Source organism: Mus caroli, chromosome 10, assembly GCF_900094665.2.
Source record: "Mus caroli chromosome 10, CAROLI_EIJ_v1.1, whole genome shotgun sequence".
In the NCBI taxonomy this organism is placed as follows: domain Eukaryota; kingdom Metazoa; phylum Chordata; class Mammalia; order Rodentia; family Muridae; genus Mus; species Mus caroli.
Genome location: NC_034579.1, coordinates 4,923,113 through 4,941,941, shown reverse-complemented (window position 1 = coordinate 4,941,941; position 18,829 = coordinate 4,923,113). Strand labels below are relative to the sequence as shown.

The following is an 18,829-nucleotide window of genomic DNA, read 5'->3' as shown; positions in this document are numbered from 1 at the left end:
CATACTAACGTTTATAAAGTCTTTCAGAGTAGCACTGGTGACAAATAGACACACACTGGTAGGACAGTGACCCAGTCGCTAACCGTGCTCCCCAGGTGCCTCCTGTTTTGCCATGGACCAGAAAGCTCTGTGTTTTGCATACCTAAAAGATGTAATTTTGAATTTAATTTGAAAATGTATATCTACATTTAATAATATTTAATTTTCCTAACAGTGGCTTAAGGTCTCTGTGTTACCAAATAGGAGCATTATTTTCTCAACCAACAGTAGCAACAAAGTGCCGTTGCCAGGACACTGAACTGAAGGGCAGAGCTGGGATGGGAACCAGGGCCCTTGGCTGTGGACCTGTAGCTCTGCTTTCTCCTGTGTCTGTCACTCCAAGGCTCTGATATAGCCATATTATTGGAGGTGTTACACCATCTTGTTGGCGGCATTACAGCATCCTTCTGCTGCTTCCTTTCTATTCTTCCTCTAACAGAAGAGCAACTGTCAGTATTTAAACTACATAGCAGTTGATGCAGCGTTTGGGGCTCCATTGGGTTGTCAAATCTGATGTTTTGATTGTAAACCTAGCCTTTACAGACTAAGCCATCTCTCTAGCCCACTGACAGCTTCTTTATATGGCTGTGTTGGTCTTTAGTGCAGACCTCAAAGGTATGGCATGTGGCTTTACTGACCAAGGTCATTTACTTCCACTCCATCAGACACAAGTGAACAGGAGCTGGCTCTATGGGCTACCACCAGAGAGTGTCTTTGCTTTAGATTTCTTAGGGAACTTCTTGCTTTCAAGGTCTCACAGATAGATAAAATAAGTGTGAAGATCATATTTGAGTGTCTCCAGGACCATGGTTGGGTAAGTTACCCCGAGTCTAGAAAACTCCAGGCAGATGGTAGATTTATCCACTTACTTTCTCATTGAACCTGAGCACAGAGTTTTGAAGAGCCACATACTATTTACAGTACCTGTGTATTGTGGGGTACTCTTGAAAGGAATTTTAGAGTCTGGGAAGGGTTTAGAGTAAGCTTCAAGGTGACCTTTGCTGATCACTTCTCAGGAAGCTGGTAGCCTGCCAACCTCTTTATATTTTCTTTATAGCCTCTGAAGCACGTGTTACGTATGCTTGTTTGGTCAGCATCCCCCTTGGAGTTGACACTTGTGCTGAAATCACTCCTCGCCCATGATGAAGGTGACCCCTGATTAAGATGAGCCTGGAAAGAATACCATCCTATTTTGCGTCTAGAAAATTGGATTTGGCCTGAGTTATAAAATATATTATTTGTGTTATAGCTCAGTGGTTCTCAGGCCTGGCTAGACATTAGAATTACCTAAGGAACTTTTTTAAGAATACCAACGGCCTGGGACTTTTTCCAGAATAATTAAATCAGAGCTGCAACAGCTGGAGCCTGGCATCGCATCTCGGTCCTTCAAAGCTCTGTGAGCAAGTGGAGTGTGCAGCAAGGGATGGCAGACCTGAGAAGAAGATGGGGATGCACAGAGACGGCCCCTGCCCTAGAAACACAATTAGTATTGCTAGTGAAGACATATTAGGTGCCGACTGTATGCAGACATTGTTCTCAGTGTTTCCATAGAACAGCATTAACCTCATGTTTTCCTTATAAGGTGCGAGCTTCTTTTGTTTGCATGCGCACACTAAGGAAACCTTTGAGGATGTAGAGTATTGCCATCTGAGTAGAATGATATTCTTTTGACATTACACCCTGCTACAAAAGAATGTTTAATCTGCTCACTGCATATATCTGATCTTTTATATCAAGCGTCAGTGGCCCTCTTGTGATTAGCCTGTTAGTTCTGCCAATAGAGATCACTATGGCTCTCACCACTTGTGGTAATAACATTGGGATAACATAGCAAACAGCCACAAGTCCAGATCCTTGCCCTCCTGGTTCCCAGTGTCACACCTCACCCAAGTGTTCTAAAATTAATCATTGCTGAAAAGAGTTTATAAGGAGAGAAACCCTGATAACACAGGGTACGGGAGACTCTGGTGGCAATGTGCTCAGCTGACCATTTAAGCTGTAGCTCCCACATACTGAGAGGGAACCCGTTTGCAAGGTTTCTTTTATGAGCTTTCAGAGATGACTCCATCCTGAAGGTTGGCAAGTGTACGGTGGGATTTAGAGAGAGACCCATGAATGTGGTGTCAAGCAAGCATGTCGTTCTTAGCCTTCCTCTCTTCTTTAACCTGTCCAGAATTCAGCTCCAGCCCCAAAGGCCCCAAGGACTTGCACTGACAACTCTCTAAAAATTAGGACTAGGCATAATCATCTGCGAGGCCAAGCAGCTTTGTTACCTGGGAGCCTGTTCTGGGCAAAAACATTTTGATAACAGCCCGCCCTTTGATGTCTGTAGTGAACAAGTTAATCTGCTGCTTTTTCAAATACCTGGCGATTGTGTTTACCTTGCCACATGCAAACTTAATATCCTAGATTTAAAAAAAAAAACCCTCTATGTAAGTACCAAGAAATTACAGTTACATCTTAAGAGCTGGCTGTGCATACCACAGAAATACCTGTCTCCCTGTAGCCACCCCTACCCCGAACCTGTGTTGCTGTGTAAAGCATTTAGTGCTTCTGGGTTCTGATAAACCAAGGGAAGGCATGTGTAATGATCAGCTAACATAATTATAGGATTCAGGGTCAAGTGCCAGCTGGAATGAACCCTGTTTCATTCCTGTGTGCTGAGAGAAGGGTTAACTAAAGTTGACTCATTCCTTCAGAACACTATCTGGTTTTGAAAGTCTTCTGTAATGAAGTGAGGGAGGGAAGGAAAAAAAGGAGGAGAAAGATAAGAAGATAATAAATGCTAAGATGTGGTGCATCCTACTGAGTGGGGTGTAGCAACAGTAGTCAGACTGTGAGGTCCTGGTGTCTGCTGTGTGTGCTGCCTGTATAGCCTAGCAGAGATGCCTGGGTCACTTTATAAGGTCTCTTTTTAGGGACAACCATCTTTTCAAAGCCTGTAGGGACTGATTGGATAGCTCAGCACTTAAGAATGTTGGCTGTTCTTATATAGCACCCAAATTGGGTTCCCAACACCCACACTGGGCAGTTCACAACTATGTATAAGTCTAGCTATAGAGGGCGTCCAGTATCCTCTTCTGGCCTCCAAGAGAACTCACGCGCATGCACTTACACTCATAACAAACACATAGATACAAATAAAATAAATCTTTAAAGAGAATTACTTAAAGTGCTTGGCAAATAGTAAGCCCTGGGTCAAAGGTATCATATCATCCAAAGGTCAGGATAGAAACTTTATTATTTAGCACTAGGTCTTTGTGTGGTTTCAGAAGTGTTCTGGAAATGGTGACTAAACAGAGGCGGATGCTGGGAAAACAAGTGCATGCTGGGATTAGCTTAACCATTTCTGTCTAAGGTCTAGGGACATCTAGCATACTCATCAGAACCTCTCGGCCTTGAACTATATATAGCAATAGTGTTTTAGAATTTTAGGAACATTTTGTTGTTGATGCCATCCTTGATTTTTGAGCAGGGTACCTGGAGAACATGGTGAATGGAGTGTGGTGAGATTTGTCACATTCTCCAGGGGAAAGACACATTCCTACAATGAACAACTATACTGCTTGCGTTATTACAGGCTATTCCTGAACACTCTTCTAGACATAGGTAACTGTGTTTAGACATTACTATCTTATTGAGTCTGATGTTGATCTTCCTCCTGGTATGTGTGCCTGGTGGAAGTTAGCACAGTAATAAGCCTCTAACAAACTGTCCCTCGTGCTCACATTAAAAGGGTTCCTCCTACCTTGTGCTGTGCATGGCAGGCATTTGTGTTGTATCTTGTAGTTTAAAGTAGACCTTGCTGTCTGCTTAATATACACACATGGCCAACTAGAGTACAGCCGCTGTGGACATGAGGTGGGTTTTAAATCAGAGGACTACAAAGCAAAGGAGACAGATAATGACTCAGACTGGAAAAATCTGTATGCCAAACCCCACTTATTTATTGCTTTTGGAAAACTATCCCCAGTTGAATTGTCCCTGGCTTAAAACTCTGCTCCCCCTTTTAATTCCAATTTTCTAAGTTATTTTTATGGTGCCCTGTCAAAAGCACCTTTCATCTACTCAAAGTAGGATGTTTATCACATTCCCTGATCTATTATTTGTAAGTAGCTTGTGCTCCTGGTTTCTTCTGCATTGCTTCCCATTTCAAACCCCATTGTCCTGCTGTGCCGGTGGAGATTTTCCCTGGGTTAATGAGTACCCCTGCTGGCTAGGAGCTTCCAAGTAGATGCTTTTGTATGGTCCGGTGTCACCAAGTAGCAACATGTGCAGTGCCCAGGCTACAAACCAGTCAAGATAGCAAGATACTTGGCTGTTCGGATGAGCAGATGCCCACACACACTCTAGAAAACTCAAATCTTCCATCCTGTCTGCAGTGCAAATAGCTATATTGTCATAAGCAAGTTATTGGCGTCCAATAGGTCTCTGTTTTCTCTTCTTGGAAATGGGAGCAGTTCTAACCCACCTCTGAAACTTGGACCTACTAGAGCAGTATTTATAAATAAAAACACTTAGCCAAGCTTTCCAGTCTTTCTTTAGTCCTGTGTGTGCACACGTGTCATCAACATAGGCACATATGGTCTACATTAAGATGTCTTGTTTAAAGAGTTCTCCACCTTTATGGAGACCGGGTCTCTCTGTGAACCTAGATCTCTCTGTTCTAGTAGAATGGCCAGCCAGTGAGCCCCTGGGATCTGCCTATCTCCACCCTGCCAGCATTGAGGTTGCAGGCTGTTACCACATGCCTGGAGTTTTAAGAGGGGGTAGGGATCCAAATGCAGGCTCTCATTTCTGAGAGGCCAACAAGCTCCCGACTGAGTCATCTCTCAGCCCTCTGAATCTTTTGTACTCATTAGGAAGCAATAACCATGTACTCTGAAAATACACCAGCAGGTGGCTATTAATCCCATTCAAGCTAAGCTGAGAAGATGAAGGGAAGTTGGCAAGTTCAAGACAAACTGGAGAAACAGTGCGGGGTCTACAAAGCCTGGTTCTAGGCAGCGCCTGCACCACTTGATTCCCCAAAACAAAAGCACATTTGCAGAGCTACTGAAACTGGACTTTGGGAGTGGGCTGGGCAGTCAGTGTGATAACAAGTCCTACAGGGAATGGATGCTCACCAAGTTTAAGACCCAGTGGTCCAAAATAAATTCAGCAGGTATTGGATGTGTGCTTCTGCCTGTGAATGTTTGTGTGCCTGAATACCCATGTGTGTCCCCGCCCAAACTAACCAGATGTGTAACATCTGTCTGAATAGAAATATATCTAGGATGCTTTTCCCCCACCCTTCCCACCTCCCTTTTTTGACAGTTTTGCACTAGCTGATTTTGGGGGCTAAAATGTTTAACACTCAATGTTCTTCTTTTTCCCTCTAGGAAATTCCACTTACTTGGATGACCATGGACCACCTCCTAGTAAGGTAAGGCCTGTGGCATTCATACACGTGCGCTCTAGCATAGATTCTGGGCATCTTAGTGAACCCAGCCAGGTCTGTCCTAGCCAGGAGTCATTCACAAGCAACCAGTAGCTAGATGGTGTGAAAAGAATCATCAGCTTTAATGATGAGGGACCTGAAGAGCCTGAAGATGACCCAAGTGACAAGGGAGGAGAAGCCATCACTCTTTCTGTTCTTGTAGCCGCCTGCACGGTGTGGCCCTGGACTTACTGCAGACCTTTGCCAATCCCGTCTGTGTCGTTGTTCCTGGAGTTGATTGGTTTGTTTGGTTGACTCTTGATGTGAGGTGCATGGGGTTGGGCCTCCCATGGGGTTGGGCCTCCCATGGGGTTGGGCCTCGGGGCTAGTGCTATTTCTATCAGACTCTCTGGCCTGCTCTAAGTGTATTACTGCAGTCAAGCCCCGGGAATGTCCTCCGGAGTCCAGTGTGCTGGCTGTGCCCACTTCACTCTTCCTATGAACAGTTGTACTTAACTCTTTGGTGGCAGAAAAGTTTGTAAATACAATTTCCCTCCACTCTATATACACTCTTGAGCTTGATGAAAGCCAAGAGCAAACTCCCTAAAATTGTGTGTGTGTGTGTGGGGGGGGGGGGGAACAGGATGAAAATGATCTTGGGGTGTGAGAAAAATACATGTAATCCAGTGAACTCTCCTTATTCTATCACCACCACCATCATTATTATATTTGCTTTACCTCCCTCTCCTCCCAGTCCTCCTCCTCCTCCCACACCCTCCACTCCTCCTCTGAAAATGGGGAGCCCTCCAGAGTTATCCCTCACCCCCCAACTCATCAAGTCACTAGGTGCATCCTCTTCTACTGAGGCCAGACAAGGCAGCCCAGTTAGGGGAACAGATAGGATCCATAGGCAGGTAACAGATTCAGGGGCAGCCCCAATTCCAGTTGTTGGGGGACCTGCATCAAGACAAAGCTGCACATCTGCTACGTATGTCCAGGGACTAACTCTCATTATTTAAAACGCAGGTCTCTTGTGATTTTTTTTCTGTTGTTGCAAGCAAGGGTGCTAACTGGTCAGCCCCCAGAAGAGGAAGTCGCAATTGACAAAATCAAAAGTTAGTCACCATATACCCGTCAGTCTTACTTTAGCAGTTTTTATAGCTAGGCTCAGAAGCCTAGATGTCCTTATGCTTGGTTTCTTCATCTTTGACCCCTGAAGGCAGTGTCTGCCCAGTACAGGTATAACACAAGAGAAGATGTTTAAACCTCCACCACACATTCGAGCATGCGCTTTGCAAGTAGATTTTTCTTTCTTTCTTTCTTTCTTTCTTTCTTTCTTTCTTTCTTTCTTTCTTTCTTTCTTTCTTTCTTTTTTTCTTTTTTTTACTTTTTACCTCTCTTCTTATAAAAATTTTTTGATTAGGAAAAAAGAGTAGATTTTTTCTTCTTGTTGTTTTTGTTGTTGCTGTTTCGAGAGACAGAGTTCCACGTGGGCTGGAGCTGGCCATCACCTCACCTTGGATCTTATCTACAGAATGCTCTGACTGCAGCCATCTGCTGTCTCACTAAGTTTTCCTTTATGTGATGTTTGGGGTTGAAGCCCAGGACCTTAAGCATGCTAGGCAAACACTCTTACAGCTGAGCTACACGCCCAGCCCCTTGACAAAATATTTCTGAAAGGGTATTTTAGTACTGCCACTTTGTATGACACTAAGTGAATTACTTAATATTCTGAGCCTCAGGTTTTTCCCCTGGTGGAGTTTTACTAAAATCACAGCCTAGAGCATAGGATGTCTGAACAGCATTCAGCACGACATGGAAAAGTGACAGTCAGTAAATCAGCAGTGGCCTGTGTTTACTTGACGAGGATAACATTAAGGTTAGAGAGGAATTGTAGAGTAGAATTCGCCCTAATTGAAGGGTGCCCTGCTGCTTGATCCAGTGTGTGCCTTTGGGTTGTTTGGGATGTTACAGACAACAAAAATATAAATGGAAAACAACAAGGAAAATGGCCTCCTAAAGGACCAAAGGGACTCAGAGGATGCTGGGCCAAAGGTCAGGACTCTGTCTAACACATGCACCTCACATCCTTGTACAACCCTGAGTTCACAGTGGCAATTAATGCCTCCTCATTGATTCCACTGAACTGGACCGTGCAGCCCAGAGCTAGGATCTGAATGTGAACTCCTGGTTCTCAGCCCAGTTCTTCCCATGATGCTAGGACTCACACATCTGAGCTAGCATCAGAGTTGCCTAGAACCTTATTAAAATGCACATTGTGCTGTCTAACCCTTGGTCTCTCACTCAAGGATCTGAGGTTGGACCCAAGAATCAGTATTTCTGACAGGTTTCCAGGATGCTCACAGAACGGATCTGCAGTTCATATTTGAGAACAGTTTCTAAAGCCAGGGTGAAGAAAAACATTCTCCCAGACCTTTGGTGGACGCTTCTCACTGCCTGGCTCATTATGTAAAGGTTATTTATTAATAAAATGATGATTCACCATCATTAAGGGTTTGGGATTTTGGTTATAAGTGAAACATTTTTCACTTGGTCAACAACCTACCCAGGAGGGAGGTTCCTCATTGAAGGAAAGAGCAGCATGCATTGCATGGGGGTTTTCCGTACCCCACTGCTTCTTTTCTTGGTGGGGGGAGGTATGCTTTCATTCCATGCCCTTGCCTGCTGTCAGACAAGCCGGGTAGGGATGCTCATTGTGGGTCTGCTGCCTGGTTGTCTGGGCTTTTAATTTGAGTGCAGTCTGATAAACCAGTTTTTTTGGTTTTTTGGTTTGCTTTTTGTTTTGTTTTTGTTTTTGTTTTTGTTTTACTGGGGAGAAGACTCAGGCCCACTTGCCTTTGTAAGGTAGAATCTTTAGTAACAAGAATATAACAATGGATAAAACCACCACTTGAAAAAAAAAAACCACTACTTGTATGTGACTGTATTTTCTCTGTGCTTCTGACTTCTGCTGGACTGAAAGTGAACTCTAGAAGTGATGAATATGTCCTTGAAGATTAAGGTCCCCAGAGTGTCCCCTGAGGCAGAAGGCTAACTATTTAGGTCTGCAGACCCTATCCCCTGGCTTAGGTAGAGACATGGTGGCACCCGAGGATAAGGTCTCACACATGTCTGGGCTCTAGAATGAACCCACCCTGGCAGAAGGAAGTTGGAGGGAGGCCAGACCCATGGTTTTCATATTCACTTAGCTTTCAGAAATAACTTCTTGATGCCAACACCAAAGGTTGCAATCTTGATAAAATAAAAAAATTTTAGTCCTGAAAATATATTGAGTTACCACAAGTTCTCTTTTATTAAAAGTTTCACATTCCACAAGGTACTAGCCATGTGGGGAATGGGGCGTGCCACACAGAGCACACTGGGCCCACTCCTCTCCAGGATTTTCATAGGAGAAAAGTGAACGTCTGTGTTGGTTTTGTAATCTCCTTGGACCTCACAGCTCCCATCGGTCTTTGTGTGAAGCCATTATCGAAAGCTGAAGCTGATGGGTTTCTTTTTCCTTTTTTTGCTTTTTTGCTGACACCCACTTTTTACTACCACTGTGTGGTGTAAGTGTGGAACCCCACTGAGAATGAACACTTGGATCTCTAGGGAACAAAATGGAAAGCTATTCTTGAATACAAAACCAGGCACAGAATATCTCGAATGGTGTGCTAGCCAGATCCAGTGAAAAGCATGGCGGGTTTCTAGTGTGTTTCTGTTTTCAGGTAGTGGTATTGCAAGAGATTTTCAGTTTTCTGTCTTATGCTTTTTATGTATAATTGGAGCTTTCTAGCCATGGGATGTGTCAGGGAAAACCATTTCCAGGGTAGAGGAAGACAGAAACACACTGAGCAGCTCGTTCCATGTGACATTTCCTGGGACACTTCCGTCCTCAGCTGGTGGGAGCAGCAGCCATTAGCACTGGCGAGTTCTGCTGGTAGTGACTACAAGTTATCATTTCACGCGTCTATGCTCCCCATAGATGACAGACAGAGCAAGGGACCTGTTCTAAGCAGCTCCAGGATAATAAAATCACTCCCCCTGGCTGATCTATGTCTCCTCCCATGTGCCAAAACTTCTGCCAAGTACTTTGCATGTAAAATGGACTCTCTATCAAGCTCAATAAAAGAGGAAGTTTTTAAAAATCTTTATTGTATAGATAAGAGGTCTGAATCCTAAGAAGGCTGGCTAATTTCCCAAATGGCAGTCTCCAAATGTTAGACTCCAGATTCCGTCCCAGGGTTGTGCAGTTCAATGGTTGCTGCCTTTAATAATTTCAGAATGACTAGATGAAATACAAACACATTTTTTCTCTTTATTTCTGGGGTTTTACATGTTAAGAACCTAGTAGTTTGATTAGGGCATAAAAATTTAGCCTTCAGGCTGGAAAGATGGCTCCGCAGTTAAGAGCATCGACTGCTGCTCTTCTAGAGGTCCAGAATTCAATTCCCAACAACCACATGGTGGCTCAGACTCATCTGTAATGGGATCCGATGCCCTTTTCTGGTGTGTCTGAAGACACCTATTGTGTACTCACATATATGTAAAATAAATAAGTCATTTTTAAAAATGGACTCTCTATCAAGCTCAATAAAAGAGGAAGTTTTTAAAAATCTTTATTGTATAGATAAGAGGCTTTAAAATTTAGCCTTCAGTTTTCAGAAAAAATATCCATCATCATTTTCTATTTAATTTCAAGGAATATTTTCAACTTTTAAAAGTCAACTTTCCATGTCTATTTCATGTGATTTTCCCTAGTTATTTTTTGTATGCCTATTTTCATCAGTTATATATATTTTTAAGAAAATATTTATTTATTTTATGTATATGAGTCTTATGAGTCTTTAGGCAAGCCAAAAGAGAGCATCATATCCCATTACAGATGGTTGTGAGCCACCATGTGGTACTGGGACTTGAACTCAGGACCTCTGGAAGACCAGTCAGTGCTCTTAACTGCTGAACCATCTCTCCAGCCCCAGTTGTATATTTTCAAGCCATATAGGTGGTAATACCATTCTGTGCCCATGCAGACAAACAGGTCGTGCCTTCTTCTTTTCAAAGAATATATGTGATGTTGCCCTTCGTCTTAGATGACTGTACAAAAATGCTGTATGTCCTTCTTGTCCTGATAACCGGGTCTTGCTCTGAGAGAATTAATTGAGGCTGCCATCATGTGATGACTTCCCCACCCTTGCTCATTATCACCATCACTGAATCTTCAATGTTGCCTGACTGTGCACTAACCTCTGCTTCCACTAACACAGCGGTTCTCAATCTTCCTAAGGCTGTGACACATTAATACAGTTCCTCGTGTTGTAGTGATCCCCAACCATAAAATTATTTTCATTGCTACTTCATAACTGTAAATTAGCTACTGTTATGAATCCTAATGCAAAAAGCTGGCATGCAGGATATCTGGCACGTGACCCCTGGGAAAGGGTCATTCCACACACACCCAAAGGGGTGATGACCCACAAGGTTGAGAACCACTGCTAGAGCTTGCAGCATATCTCCCATCAGTTTTCACTGTTGTTAGAGGCAAGAATGGACATTTCTAAATACTCTTCAATGTAAGTTAAAAGAACAAGCTACACGGAACATTGAAGATGTGGTAGGGTGCTTGCCTACTGTGTATAAGTTCTTGGGTTCAGTCCTTAGCACCACTGAAGAAGGGGAAGAGAGAGGAATGGAGATGGAAAGAGAGAGTGAGAGCAAGCAAGTTGCAGAGGCGGCCTCTCCCTCATTTCTTCTGGAGATAGAGCAAGAGCAAGCAGGTTGCAGAGGCGGCCTCTCCCCCATTTCTTCTGGAAGGAAGAATGAGGAGTTGCTGTGGTTACCACAGTGGTCAATGCAGAAAGATGATAGAACAATGGCTGCTTATTTCACTAATGAACCATTCCCACAGGCCTACACAATTCAGTATACTAGCTGCTAACATTTACATAGAAATTCAACTACTCTAATTGCTTTGGCCCCATTTCAAGCTCTCAGTGGTTGTATGTGACCAGTTTCCCTTGTGTTGGATGCCACAGAGTAACTTTCCATTATTCTTTCATTTGTGTTTTGAAAATGTCTCAGGTAATTGAGGCTTCATGGAAGGGCTATTAGTCTTAGGATAAAGCAGTCCTGTATAGTTTAAGTAGGAGATGTAAAATCACTAACATCTCATGATGGGTGTTAGGGTTTCCTTGCTTGCTTGCTTCCTTCTTTTCATCCTTCCTTCCTTTCTCACTTTCTTCTCTCAGGGCTTTGTAAATCCATATAGTAATTACAAAGTAGAAGTTTTTTTCTCTTTAAAAATTAGAGTAGCTCAAAACCTCATTAAAATTGGCTCCAGTGAATTCTGACTTATGTCTAAGGTTAAGCTTTATAACTGATGTCTACTTTTGCATCCCAGACCACTGGCATATATAACAACACTATCTATGAGTTATATATCAATCTATTCTTGATATAAAAAATACTATATATACATATACATATGTATGAAATAGGGATTGCCTCGTCTCATTTTATTTTATCTGTAAAGATCTTTCTAAATAAGATCATATTTGCTGAGAGCTAGGTTTGCAGGCATGTATCAGAAAAAGCAGTAAGATTTGAAGTTTAAAGTCCTCTGTAGTTTCATCGTGACAGTGAGGCCAGCAAAGGTGACGTCACTTAGAAAGATTATCTATGCAGATGTAGCTAAATGAGGCTAAAGCAAACCCGAAGTACATTGTGACTGAGGGTTCATAAGAGGGAGACTTGGGCTGAGAGACAGAAATACACTAAAGAACGATGTGTTTTCCCCTGGCTTACCAGTGACCCCTGCAGCCTAGAGAAGGGCTTAGAACAGACTGCTTCTCTGAGATCCCAAAGTGTAGAAAATTCTGCATGCACCTCATTTCAGGCCTCTGACCTTCTAACCAATGAGTGACCACATCCTATCTTTGTAAACCATCCAGTGTTTGGGACTTTGGTAAGGCACCACTAGGAAGAAGTATAAACGGGATTCGTTTAATCTTTTTTTTTTAATTTTTATTGGTTATTTTATTTATTTACATTTCAAGTGTTATCCCCCTTCCCGTTTAATCTTTAATGACCATAATAACATTTATTATTGAGTGATGTTATGTGTTACTCAATTTAAGAAATGGTGAGACCATCATTAGAAGCTTACTACACTGTATGACTTTCCCAAACAGCTGTTGGTCTGCCACAGGGCACAGCCTCTTAGGAAGACAGAAAGCGGGGAGTTTGACTGCCTTTACCCCACACCAGGCTGTGTGCTGGGCTGTAGGGAAGCTCTGAGACATAGCTCAGGAGTAGGAAAGTGCAGTCTGAGATGGAGGGAAAGCCAGAACTGGCTGGGCTGTGGGGTTCTCAGGCTCTTGGACCTCCAGGCACCTCTGGGAGTCACGGAAGAGCAAAGACCAGAGTTGGGGGACAGGGTCTAGCCCAGAGCAGGGGCTGGGGCAGGGAGAAAGAGGGAGCTCCAGCTTGTCCCATTTGGTAATTGTCCTTAGCTTGGCGGAGGCTGGCTTGGTGTTGTGGTTGACAGCCTAGAGAGGCCTTCGATGGGAGAATTAAGCTGTGACTCTCTAGTCAAATGCCTTTTCCACAGCTTCCCACGGCCAATCTTAGATGAAACAGACAGTCCATGGTTCTAAAGAGTTAAAAAAATGGATGAAGAGTAATGTACAGTACCCAACTTCTCAGGGTGGACCTTTTGCAGGGAGGAATGTCTGGGAAAGGAAGCTTATTGGCTAAGCCCTCCGAGTCTTTGTTTTGGGGCCTACTTGACCATAGGTCACCTTTCTTTTATTCAGGGAGCAGGGCACTTGTTCCAAGTCAGGAGTCTGGCAGGGAGCTGGGAGTCACCCAAGCCTCAGGTGTGTGCCCACCGAGTCTCCAGGTCTCAACCTGTTCTACCTTACCAAGCTTTCTGGCACAGTTTTACATTCCACAAACAATAGCTACTTTTACTCAGATCTCAGGTTGGCCTCAACTTCCCTTCTTCACTGCTCCTTATAAACTCATTTTATATAAAGAATTTATATTTGTTTTAAATCAATATTGAATTGTTTGTTATGTCAGTGGCTGCTTTGCCTGCATGCATGTGCACCACGTACATCCAGGACCCACAGAGATCAGAAGACAGGGTTAGATCCCCCTGGAATTGGACTTACAGATAATTGTGAGCTGCCATGTGGGTGCGAGGAATTGAACCCTGATCCCCAGCAAAAGCAGCCAGTGCACCTAACTGTGGAGCCATCTCACCAGCCTCTTGCTGGTTTATTATCTCCAACACCCACTTCAGTTTCTAGTTGAAACGAATTTCTACCATTCAAATTGCCTTTTTTTATATTCAAGATATGTCCTGTAGCATCATTAAAAAAAAAAAAAAAAAACAAACAAAACCTTGGGCGACAGTTCATTTAAGAGAAGTTTACTGAAGACAGGCGTTTTTTTTTCTGTTACTGGGTGGGGGTAGGGGCTAGGAAGGTTGCAGAGAAAAAACAGAAACAAAGTCTCTTGACCTTTTAAAGAACATGGATTTATTTCTGCAGACTTCTCAGCTGAGCATTTAACAACACAACTGCCAAAACCTTAGGGAAGATTTCATCCTTGTCTCTGTTTCGTGCCCCACCCCACCCCCAACATCTCCCTCGTTAGTTGTGAGACTAAAAACAAAATAGTTCTAGAGTAAGAATAACTGAATTTCATTGTTTTCTTAGAGTCTATAAAGGAAAACCAAAATATTTTATAATTGTAATAGGTAGGTGCCCTGAAGGGTTTGAAGGTACAATTACTTTCAGTACTGTTGGGCCAAGCTTCAGTCAGTTTGCAGAAGGTTTCTGAGTCTAGAAAGTGCCTTTCCGCTGAAGGCAGGATTCCGGGAACTCATGCATGAACACGCTCCCTCCTTTGTGAGAACCACCTTATCCTAGGAAGACGAGGACTAGAGATTCAAGAAAATCATGCATTTTTTATTTCTATCCCCCAAGCCTCCAGATCTGGCGACACAGCCATTCACCTTGGTTTTTCCTGTCTATGAAGTCCTAGAAGAAGGAAATCAATCCCTGGTGAAGTTGGATTTTGTGGAGCCAGCCATGGTGTAACTCTTGATAGGTAGCAGGCTCCTGCTTTCCTGCGCCTTACAACAGTGCCTCTGTGCTCAAGGTCCCTGACAGCTGGCTGTCTTTCACAACCGGAGTTCTCCAGTTTATAAGACCCTCTCACTTAAAGGCCAAAACGAATGAAAATTCTTTAGGGTATTTTAACATTACAAAGCATTCTAAATATAAAATAATAGCAAGACTAACAAATATGCACAGGATAGCATCATTTACATTTAACGCGTGGTACCAGCCTATCTTGTCAGAGTCTACTTTGTGACTTGTTTGTTTCTGCCTCCATACTGAGGAATACCAGAAGCTGGGCAGTGTGGGAATGGGATCAGACCCTTAGTTCAAATCCTAATGATGTGACTGCTCCTCTGGTTTTCCTAGCTAGACTAGATACTTTCATTGAGTTTTAGTTTCCTGTTTCTAGAACAGTAGTTCTAAGCCTGTGGGTCGTGACCCCTTTGGAAGATAGACTAGTACTTCCACAGGAGTTGCCTAAGACCATCAGAAAACAGAGATGATCTACATCACAGTAGCAAAATTACAGCTATGAAGTAGCAAAGAAGATAATTTTATGGTTGGGAGGGGTCACCACAGTATGAGGAACTGTATTGAGAGGGGTTGCAGCATTAGGAAGCTTTGGAACCATGGTCCATAATGTGGTAGTAACTGCCTCAAGGATGTAAGGTTACGTGAAATAACTGGAAAGCACATAGCATGTGCCAAGCACACGGTAAGTACTCAGCAACGAGTATGGTAATATGAGGGTTTCTCTTTCAAAACTCCTTACAGACCCTGACAATTCAGTTTGCTTCCAACCTTCCTCTCAGCACATTTTCTTTGGATTTTTAAAAGCAATTGACAGAGAGGCAGCAGGCTGCATAATCCGTAAGAACATTTGGCTCTCTTAGTTATTCATTTAAGCTGGTTCAGGACACTAAGCAGGGCCTTCCACAATCCCTCACCAGATTTTGTTTCTTAAGCATCTATCTGTGTTCAAATGTGACTTTACCTGAAGTAATTTTTAAAGAAAAGCTACAGAAGTGAACTTGCTTTTTGTTTTATAGACGAATCAATTGCACAGAATAATAGGTTTGTGTTTAATGATTCGTGGTAAATATATTAGGTATAGAGAAAGAACCTACCAAGGCAGAATCAGGGGAAGAGTTGAAATCAGCCTCTCGCTAATGAGCATGACCTTGAAGGAGTCCCCTCTGTGTCCTCCTTCCTCTCCTCCCTATTTTGATCATTTCCAATGATAAGAAAAGCCATGACTTGAACATTTCAGTTTTAAATAATTCCAAAAGCCTCCAAGGCCAGTGTGTGCTGTAATGAACTCTCTGTTTGGAGTTTTAAGTGAGATGGGTCAGGAGGCAAAAGAATCTTCACAAGGGGAACAGGTCAACCTTACGTAACAGTGACTGTTTCCCTCCCAAAGCCACCCATATCCCCTGCCCTTCACACCCATCCAGGTTGCCATTAATGTGGAAGTGTTTGGGCCAGCCAAGATGCCTCCCCAGAGGTCAGCTTTCAGTGGAAGTGTGTGTCCAAGTCAGACGCAAAGCCTTTTCTAAATTTGTCCATTTTATGAGCGTGTAATGTGTTCCCAAGAAGAACATTATGGACCCATTTCTCCCTTAGTAATTTAATGCTTAAATAATCGTACCTTCATCATTTCTAAAAAATTCTGGGCAGCCACAACCTTAAAAATACTTGTTTTATGTAACTCTTGTTTTAGCATCTTTTGCACCTCATTCCCAAAGGACCAGTTACCACTAGAAAGAGGTCCAGCATTCTCTAAATCTTAAATTTTATTTATGCGTGCACCCACATATACCATGGTAGTGCATGTGTGGATGTCAGAAGACAACTGTAGGTGTTCACTCTGCTCGCACCTGCCTTCTCACCTCATCTCATCCTGAGGATGTCCCAGCAGTCTCTAAATCTGAACAAAACCATCAGCACCAGCCACAGCAGCAGCTTTGGCTGGCTAGAGGGTTGGGGTCCTCGGACGGTGGAACACAGACATGTGGAAATTGTACATTTGTTGGGAAGCATGTTTAACCAAGAAGTTGCTTCAGGTAGTTGAGGAAAACCCATGCCACCATCCTTCTGCAGCATGACAGTAGCCTCAGGACTTTAATCATCTTAGTGGCTCCAACTACTGCCACCTAGCCACCTTCTTCGTTTCATTTCTCCTTTGTCCTTATGATCAACTTGCCTTTTGTTTTATTGATCTACTTTTTTACCATTCCTAAATGATCCTTAAACTCTTCCCCCTCCCCAGTATAGGTTCTTGTTTTTTTGTTTTTTGTGTTTGTTTGTTTGTTTGCAGGACTTTGCACACACCGATTAGGTGATGTATCTGTGTCCAGTTGATGAAGTCTTTCATGAGACCTTTCATGTGTTCCAACCCCGTCCTTGGGTGCATCCTGAGACCGCCCTTACTCTCTCCTCCACTTTCTCCCTTTTCCTGAAAAGCCTGTGTTGGGGAATGAAGAGCTCTGAGCAACACAGACAGTGTCTTCATCTGATTGGCTGTGCTTCCTTGCAGGGGTCCATCACAATTGGGTCTATGAATTATTATATTTCCTCGTAGAAGTTGGGGTGGGGGGAAGAGAAAGGGTCATTGGTCCCTCACCTGAGAGTCTACCAATCACTTGTATTATGTTCTAATTATGCATAGCCTCAGGGTTTGGGAACATCTTAGTGTACATAGGCAGAGGGAGGTGAAGTGAGAAGAGTGGTATGTCATCATCCAGGCGGGGTGAAGACTTTCCAGTACAGCTACCCGAAGACTGCCTGCCTGCACTCCTGCCTGTAGCCCTTCTCCCATGCTATGTAAATAACTCTGGTAGACTCATTGGTTTCTAGGGGACCCTTTCGTGGAATCCTATCATACCTTGGTTCACCACTGGGGCCTTGTAAGGAAGGGGATAGATGTCATCTCCATCTCTATCTTCTGAAATCATGTTGTGCTAGTTTCTGCTGCTGACTCTAATTAGCATGATCTCAGTGACCTAACACAACTTATTGTTTTACAGCCTTAGATGTCATAACTCTGAAATGTGTCTCAAAAAACCCCAAATCATGATGTTGCTAGGACTACACTCCTTCTAGAAGCTTGAGGGAGTTATCCACTTGGTTGACTGTTTTAGCTTTTAGAAGCCACCAGTGTTCCCTGGGCTGTGGTTCCTTTCACAGTCTTCAAAGCCAGTAGTGTAGCATCTTCAGATCTCTGTATCTGACTGTTTCTCCTCTTGTGTTTCCCAGAACCTTTGTGAGTTTAACAGTCCCACCAGGATAACCTAGACACCCTTCTCACCCACCAATCTCTCATTTAATCCAAGCTGCAAGGTCCCTTCTGTCAGTAGGATTATATAAACTGTCCATGGAGTCAGGAAGTGTATAGAATCATATCTCTTGAGGGCCATTTTCCTCCCTTCTGGGCGTATTTCTTTCCTTTTCTCAGCCTTCAGGGAAAAGATTAGTGTGACAACATTTTCTGAAATGTTGTTTCTTGAAAATATCTTCATTATTACCCTCAATCGACACTTGACAGGATAGAATTCTATGTTGGGAATCTTTGTTAATCAGAACAGGATAGTGTGATTAAAACAATCATCAACTCCAGCGTCTCAGAAGCTTCACATATGAGAGACTTGTTTCTTGGAAGACCCCGTTTGAGCCCACTGGAGTCTCTTCAGGAGCTAGTTTAGGGGTCCCGGCTGCTGAGCAGTTCATTAGCCAGGCAAGAAAAAGGGTCTAGTGCAACTCTAGAGGGCTGTGTAGGGGCAGGAGTGGCTTTGTGGCCGTGGGCGTGGCTGGGAAGTCAAGCTTGCCAGCAAGTGCCCCTGAGCAGTTCCTGTCCCTACCACAGGGCCAGTTCCCCTACAAACTGTGAAAGTCTCTGTCTATTTTACTGTAGATTTCAGCATTTCTGTTAAGAATATTTCGAGGTGCTTTATCTGAAAATCTAATCTGTCTCTATGGAAGCTGTTAGTCTTAGTGTTCGGAAAGTTCACGGTTTCACGCCCAGGGTGTGTCAGTTTCAAGTCCTCATCCAGATACTCGGTGAGTTTCACATCCTAGAGATGGGTGTCCTGGGAGATGAGCTTACATATTATTACCGCGTGCTTTCTTCTCCTCAAGTTCTGGTTTTCTGGCCGCTTCTCAATTGCAGACTGATTTTCTGGGAAGAATTGGCCACGTGTCTTTTCTCTCTTCTCCCCGCCCTTCCCCTCCCCTCCCTTCCCCT

At 43.4% G+C, this 18,829-nt stretch overlaps 1 protein-coding gene across 1 annotated transcript in view; it reads left to right on the top strand.

Moving 5' to 3' along the window:
* Positions 1-18,829, top strand: part of Ust (uronyl 2-sulfotransferase) — a 293,808-nt gene that overhangs the window by 114,238 nt on the left and 160,741 nt on the right. The window contains exon 2 of the mRNA XM_021174866.1: positions 5,421-5,464. Coding sequence (XP_021030525.1) covers positions 5,421-5,464 — 44 coding nt within the window. The remainder of the gene's footprint in view (positions 1-5,420; positions 5,465-18,829) is intronic.